Here is a 7,978-nt window from a genome sequence, read left to right on the forward strand (position 1 = left end):
TACTTATTCTTAATTATTTAAGTTTAACATAATTTTTAAATCTAAAATACATTTGATTTGTTAAAATTAAATTTTAGTTACTCGCACCCAGACATATATATTTTTCAAGTTTAAGAAGTTTTTAAAAGAAAATAATAAAGTTGAAAATATATAAGAAATCATCATTTTAAATAATTATAAATTTTACTCCTATTTATTTACAATAAAATTTATTTTTAATGTATATTAAATTATATATCAAAAAATTAATTAAAGGTTTAGTATATTTTAAATTTAATTATAAATTTACTTTCTTCTACATGCCTTACTAAGTAAGAACTTGTTCTCAGAAACAAAAAACAAATCCAGAAAAGAATCCATAAACAAATTCTGTTGATTGAAAATATATAGACCCGTGGTGTAGTCAGGATTTATTGAGAGCATAGTCAGAAAAATCAACATGCCAATATTTTGGACATTTTTTCTACTCATTACTTCACTTTGAAGATTAATATTGCAGTTTATGGGAAATTTACCCAATTTGGCTACGTCACTATAAGTAGATCCGTATTGAGTAAGTTGCTTATTGAAGCAATCAGTTCTCCCCTTAAAATGTTCTTGAGTGATTCATAAACTAATTATTATTATTAAAACTTAAAAAAAAAGTAATTTCATTTTAAAATATTAGATTTTAGTATATTTTATAGGTTTTAAATTAAGTATGTTATAATTTAGTAAGTTTATTCACAAATAATCATTTATTAACGATAGCCGGAGTAATATTGAATATTTTTAACTTTTATCCATCTCTGCTCTCTTATAATTTTACTTCTCGAAATTAAGAAATAAAGATTTACCAATGAAAGATCAATGAGCTTTTTTTTAATCATCGATTTTTGAGTACCTAATCTTAGCATAAAAATGATTCGATTATAACTCACTTCAGAAAAAAAATTCTGGTTACGCTATTGTATGTATTCAACTCCTTAAAAAAAATTCAAACACTGCTAAACATTTCAGAAGGATCATGACCCCTGGATACGCCATTGACCATTTTAACATATTAATATTTAAATACTATATTTAATTTTATTAAAATAAATATAAGCACTGTATTTTTTAAATCATTTATTTCTATACAAAATTATTTGAAATTTTATAATATTGCAATACGTGTTTTAATTTCAATAAATCAAATGTGGAAAGTTCAGTAATATTACGATTTCAGATGCGCGAAGTTAGGGGCAAATCTCCTTACTACCTCCCTCGTTAATATTTATCATCTTAAAGATATACTTTTGAGCAAAGTATAATAATAAAAGTTCATAAAAATGAAATCATTAACATCTAGAAGTCATTTCTTATTTTTTATAATTGTTTAATACTTAATAGCATATTTATAATTTTGTCCTGGTTGTCTTATATGTACTAAACTTGTATGTACATTTGTCGACTAAAAAGGATTAAACTGACAATTTTATTAATTTAATCAGTTTTCGTGGTGGTAAAATATTCCTTGCATATTTATTTAAGATCCGACCCAGGCTGCTATAATAGTGTCATAAATTGTAATACCTAAGTACTGAATCTTCACTATATAACATAATCTCCATAATAGTCAATGTAAAAACTGTTTTTTACAGTCTCCATAACTAAAATCATTGAGCAAGTCATATGTAAACACTTAAAACGACTATCCTCAAAAGTTGTTTGTATTTTAACAATTAGATTTCATTATTTTAGTTCAAAATCTATTATTCATTTGATTCTACAGTAAAATAAAAAAATTGAATTAATAATTAATGTATCAATATTTACCTAAGAAATATAACGTGTTATGTAAACGGTACACACGCTAGTGTATGAAAATGATATTTGAATTACTTTCGATAGTCTACAAGAACTAATGTAATAATAAATATTATTCTGCAATAAAATTTAATAATTATGTTTGAGAAAAATTGCACATTAAGTATTTATTTTATTATATTACACACACATATTACGTACGAATAGAACAAAGGCGGCCGAAATGAAAGTAACCATAAATCAAACACTAACGAAAATAAAATGAAAATGGAAAAAAAAAAACGGAAAAAATTCCGTGCTTAAAACTAAGTACGTACTAAAACAAAACACAAGTTTCAGTCAGAAAGTATGAGAACTAAATGGCAATGGTGTTGGGCCGGTTGCGATGGTTTTCAATATTGATTGTTTGTCGCCGTCGCCGCTGCGCCTGGTCACAGCCGAAAAGCGGGGGAGCTGTTTTTCTCTACCGCCAGCCATACTTGCGCAAAAATACCACCCGTCGCGCGCCCACCCGTATGCATGTGTCCAGTTGTCGACCATTACTATACCAAAGACATGAATAATTACAATACGTCTTTGATAGTTACTTGGGCCTTAATAAAAAAATACTATTTTTACTCTCTCTAGGGTTTATCCCGATTATTGGCAGCTCACTATTAGTAATTTAATTTTTGTTCTGAGCAAAACCGGCGAAATGGCCGGCACAGACCAGAGTGAGCAGTTCCGCGGAAAACCGGCGGCGTATGAATACAGTAATCAATTCAGGGCTGCGCGCAAGTCGGTGGCCGCTGTAGTGGTGGTGGTAAACCATGTTAGAACTTCCTCGCGTGCCGACCACACACCCTCGGCATCTAAACGGGGTGGACGAGATCTGATCACCCTCTCGTCACTGACCCCTCATCACAGCCCTATATCACTTGTAAATGCTTCCCAAAATAGGGTTACTTTTTAGAATGACATGATCATAACGTCACTTCTTCCCAATCACCCCATGCAGGACGTCAATGTTATGAAACATACAAAACATATAAAGAACAGAGTAAAGGGTAACTCTAAAATTCAGAAAATTTTATTGATTGTATTTTAGACTGAATTTTGGCTTCTTCCGAGAAAAAGAATATACTAAAATTTTTTACAATATAAACATCAACTGACAGTTTATCATTCAAATCTTATTTGTTTTACTTGTTGCTAAGCTATCATGAAAATATTCAATGTCACAAGACACGGATTTGATAAATATTTTTTTTATTCTCAATATAATCTTTTAATTAAGTACAAACGATTAGTAAAAATATTTTATAATCTATAATTTTAACTTTTTGAAAACACGAGTATAAAATTATCATTATAATATTCACGTTTCCAAATATTTTTGTTAAAATTTAAGCTAATTCTAGATAAAATAAGATCTTTACAAAATGTTTTTAAAAACCTATTTAATTTTTTTATGAATTAAATTAGTCAATAACGAATAATACAAATTTATTTTTAACTCTGTAAGGAAATGTTATTAAAAAATTATTTTGACTATAATATCTTCTGAAAATTTCCAATTAATATTAATTAAGAGTAATGCGAAAGGTGTATAAAAAATTGATTTTTCTCTAAACTCTTCAGATATACAATTGTAGAAGCCACGTTTATCCAAGTTCAGGGTCAACTGTTGCGTTTCTCCAAAAATTGGACATATTCATTGTAAAATTAGTAAAGTATACTTGAACATTTTTTTTTAAATGTGTATCTTTTAGCTCAATCACATCAATTTTGATATGTAAACTAAATATAACATAATCACTAAATGTTGTAATACTTTTTACATTTAATTATAAAGTTATATATGGTCCCAAACAAAATTTTACTTCTAAATATTTAGAAGTAAGATACTTCTCAATTGTTAAAACAATGAAAACAATAGAAATCCGTTTCCTTATTGAACATTCTATATATTGAACAAATAAAAATGTAACTTTATCAAATTTGTGCAGATTCTCATTTTTCTTATCTCAATTTTTTAAACAATGAAGCGACTTTCTTTAACTTAATATTCAAGATTAAAATTTAGGATTTTATTTATAAACAATTCTATAAAAATGTGTTTATGTCTATGAATTAAGTTTGTTTAGTAAATAATATAGATGATGTCATACAGAACCCTCCCTAAAAAAACTAGTTTACATATTGAAAAGAGTGAATAACCTAAGAAAATTCGTTAGTTATCCACTTTTAATTAACAATATTTATGTTTCATAACAAATATAAAATATTATTTGAATTATGATTTTAAACCATTAAGATTTTATTAAAAATTGGACTTTAAGGAAGTAAAAAAAATATTATTAAAAAAGTGTTTAAACATTTTAAGTGTAAAACCGTAGTGTGTCTATATTTGTGTGTATAAATAAAACACCAGGACAATTATACTGATCAAAGATCATAATAATAAAAATAATTTATTAATTATTATAATAAAAATTATGTTTATGATATTTAAATATTTATTAAGACAAAAAAAATAAAATTTTATTATTAGTATCTATTTTCAATTATTATATATACGACTGCAATACATAATAAAATTAAGTTTTTAATTATTATCGAAAATCTAAAATAAAAATTTAAAATATTTTTAATACTATGATTATTTGTTTTTAATAATTAAAATGCATTTCTTTAACGTATTTGTAAATTTTACTGGATTATATTGTCTTTATACATAAGAATTATATAGAATTTAATCTGAAAACCAAATTTAACAAATTATCAATTTTTAAAAGATCTTTATTTTACAGGTTAAAAATTATAAAAATATATAATACTAGTAAAGTATAACACTGATACTGATCAGTGCAATTATTATGTGATGAGTCTTTAATAAAAAATAATTTTTAATATTTTCAAATACAAAATTACACAAATGATGCTCAACAATTTTTAATAATTTTTCTAAATGTTTAATTATCTTAATCATAATACTGTAAAACATTATTTGTTAACTAAAAATCTTTTTTTATTAAGAGATATTTAATATTAAAAAAATAATAATGTGCTACAGCTCTCTAGCGGATTATCAAGACAAAAACATATGTTTTAACTTGTACTACTAGATAGCAGAAAATACAAATTTACAAACATTTTTCAGCCAGTTTAACACAATATCACAGTCTATAATATAGATTATATTATATTAAATATTATTTCATATAGTCTGTGACAATATTATAATTAGTAGATTTGAAAGTGTATTCTGTAGATAAAAAATTGAGATTTTGTCAATTAAAATAGCATTTATTGTGAATTAAAATTGATTTGTGTTTTTTAAGCATTTTAAATGAAATTGGCTGTTTAAAAAATTTAATTTTTACTTTTATTATGATCATTCCAATTAATCTACATCATTATACTAAATTTCGGGCTATATCATCAATAACTTATCTTTATATTACTATTAAATTTTATCTTTTACAATTATATATTATTTTTCGAACTAGACTTAGAATTTGCTATAGTGTATTGGGATTCTAAAAATTTAAACATGATAGTTGGTAAACAAAAATGTGAAATAGAAAAGTAGGCATTATTAAATAAAAATCAAGGCTTTGTAATTGATGCAACGACGTCTATCTCTGGTCGATTAAATTGCGCTTGTGTATTATTGAAGCAAAAATTAGAAAGAAGTATACTAATTAGGGTGTCCCTTATTTTGAAAATTTTGGAAATTCTTCGAGCTCACCCCCCAAATTTGTGTGTATATATATAAAAAGTGGCTACAAAAAATTTCAGGCCGATCAGATAAGTTTAACCCGTGCCGACTTGGGGTTGAAAATCGGCCAAAAGGGGTACTTTTTTAGTTTTTAGCAATTAACTCGTAAATTAGCACTCTCACAAAAAAAAATATATAAACTAAATTGTAGATCTAATTGTTTTGTATAAATTAAGTCCTTACAGTTTTTCTTTTAAATCCATTAGTTTTCTAGAAAAATGTCAAAATACATAATATTTCGTAAAATTGCCGAAATTAGCATATTTACGAATATTTTATCATATATGACGAACCATATGTGATACGACCTAATGTTTCATACAAAAATTGTTTAAAATTAAATTTTACGAAATAAAAGTATTAAGTACAAATTTCATTGAACCGATCGTTTTATTGCTATAGCTGAATTAACTCGATCATATTACGATTTTTACTAAATATATGAATTTTATTGCTTAATTTAAATATATTTCCTTTATATTGTAAAGTGATGTATTTGTTTGACTTAAACTCATAATGATACTTACTTCTCAATATTATTGTATAAATTAAAAAAAAGTTACTATATAAAATACAAAATGTTAAATTCAAAATAATTCACAAATTATAACAAAAATATACATTAAAAACTATGTTTTAATGTTTTTTTGTTGCAATTAGGATATAATATTCTATGCTCTTGAACACACAGTGTAAAAGTAACTCAGCTTTTTCATCGTTTACAGTTAAACTTTCATGAAAATCTTCCATTACCTTAACCGCTTTATCTGCAGAGTCATTTACTACTTTAAGTGAACATACAATTTCTTTTTCGTGTAAATAAAAATTATCAGTATTCCAATTACTTGGATCCAAATTTAAAAAATTAGTATTGATATCGAATCGTTTGAAAAATTTCATACTGCTTTTTGACAAAAAAGAAGCTACAGTTTTTCCTAAAAAAAAATATCAATCACTCAATAGTCATCAAAAAATAAAGATATCAAAAATTATTATACCTGAAAATGATTTGTCAATATGACTCGATGAAAGAATAAAACGTTTACTAGGGTTTATTATTGACTCATTATTAAGGGATACAACCATTAATTTTTTTATTTCGGTTGAAATGGAATCGTCCATTTCCCAGAAAATATTACACTCGCGAATAGTCAATACTGCTTTTGCTCTTATAGTAAGATTAACAATTCTTAGGTTATAAAAAAAAACTTTTAGAACTTGTCCAATGGATGGAAGTTTTGAACCTAAAATTTGAGTAGTCAAAGACCCTATTAAAAATATTTTATTGTCATTTCTTAATACTACGGACATTTTTACGTAAACTAAAAGAAAAACACAATAGGAAGCAGTTCAACTTAATACGCGATGTGAGCGACTAAAGTGGTATAAGTATAAGTTCACTACATCTATTGCTGCGATTTGTAATAAATTTACGATTTCCAGAGTTATTTATAATTTAAAAATAATAACAATACATTAATTCAGTCATACCATAGTATTATAGCCGTACTTGTACGATAAGTGTTGTAATAAACCAGATGATAACTAACAGAATCTAGCATTAAAATTCATATATTTAGTAAAAATCGTAATGTGATCGAGTTAATTCAGCTATAGCAATAAAACGATCGGTTCAATGAAATTTGTACTTAATACTTTTATTTCGTAAAATTTAATTTTAAACAATTTTTGTATGAAACATTAGGTCGTATCACATATGGTTCGTCATATATGATAAAATATTCGTAAATATGCTAATTTCGGCAATTTTACGAAATATTATGTATTTTGACATTTTTCTAGAAAACTAATGGATTTAAAAGAAAAACTGTAAGGACTTAATTTATACAAAACAATTAGATCTACAATTTAGTTTCTATATTTTTTTTTTTGAGAGTGCTAATTTACGAGTTAATTGCTAAAAACTAAAAAAGTACCCCTTTTGGCCGATTTTCAACCCCAAGTCGGCACGGGTTAAACTTATCTGATCGGCCTGAAATTTTTTGTAGCCACTTTTTATATGTATACACACAAATTTGGGGGGTGTGCCCGAAGAATTTCCAAAATTTTCAAAATAAGGGACACCCTAATACTAATCTTATCACTTTTTTAGTTGTTTTTGTAAGAGTTGGGTACTCGGTTAATCGTTTGTTGCATGTATTGCAATTTTGTAGTAAGAGTAATTCGCTGCTATCAGCTGATACTAATGACATTATGACAAATTATATTCTTAATCAAAAAGTAATAAAATTATTTAAATCAAAATTTTAGTGATTTCATAGGATCAACATGCTAGACTTAATGTAATTGTAATGTAAATTTCGCGATAATAGCAGAACTATAAATCTTACTATAATTTCACATAACACCAATATTTTAGAAAATTTGATTTTGCATATTTTTTTATACGAAACATTTTGTTGTACA

At 25.6% G+C, this 7,978-nt stretch overlaps 2 protein-coding genes across 15 annotated transcripts in view; both read right to left on the reverse strand.

Moving 5' to 3' along the window:
- LOC126899344 (ELAV-like protein 3) overlaps window positions 1-2,137 on the reverse strand; it is a 38,626-nt gene extending 36,489 nt beyond the window's left edge. For 5 of the 14 annotated variants that reach the window (XR_007702562.1, XR_007702560.1, XR_007702558.1 and 2 more), the window contains exon 1: window positions 1,798-2,135. The gene's annotated coding sequence lies outside the window, so the exon portion shown is untranslated. Of the gene's footprint in view, window positions 1-1,797 lie in introns of all 14 variants that reach the window. The other 9 variants (XM_050674140.1, XM_050674143.1, XM_050674142.1 and 6 more) reach the window with 5 other exon arrangements.
- A 3,172-nt stretch (window positions 2,138-5,309) lies between these two features.
- On the reverse strand, window positions 5,310-7,376 carry LOC126899346 (uncharacterized). Its single transcript, XM_050674150.1, has 2 exons — window positions 6,550-7,376; window positions 5,310-6,486 (listed from the first exon to the last, which is right to left on the reverse strand). The coding sequence occupies exons 1-2, from the start codon at window positions 6,860-6,862 to the stop codon at window positions 6,188-6,190; spliced, it is 612 nt and encodes a 203-aa protein (XP_050530107.1). The 5' UTR covers window positions 6,863-7,376; the 3' UTR covers window positions 5,310-6,187.
- Between the last annotated feature and the right edge of the window lie 602 nt (window positions 7,377-7,978).

This window comes from Daktulosphaira vitifoliae, unplaced genomic scaffold (genome assembly GCF_025091365.1).
Source record: "Daktulosphaira vitifoliae isolate Bord-2020 unplaced genomic scaffold, ASM2509136v1 Scaffold_2, whole genome shotgun sequence".
Lineage (NCBI taxonomy): Eukaryota > Metazoa > Arthropoda > Insecta > Hemiptera > Phylloxeridae > Daktulosphaira > Daktulosphaira vitifoliae.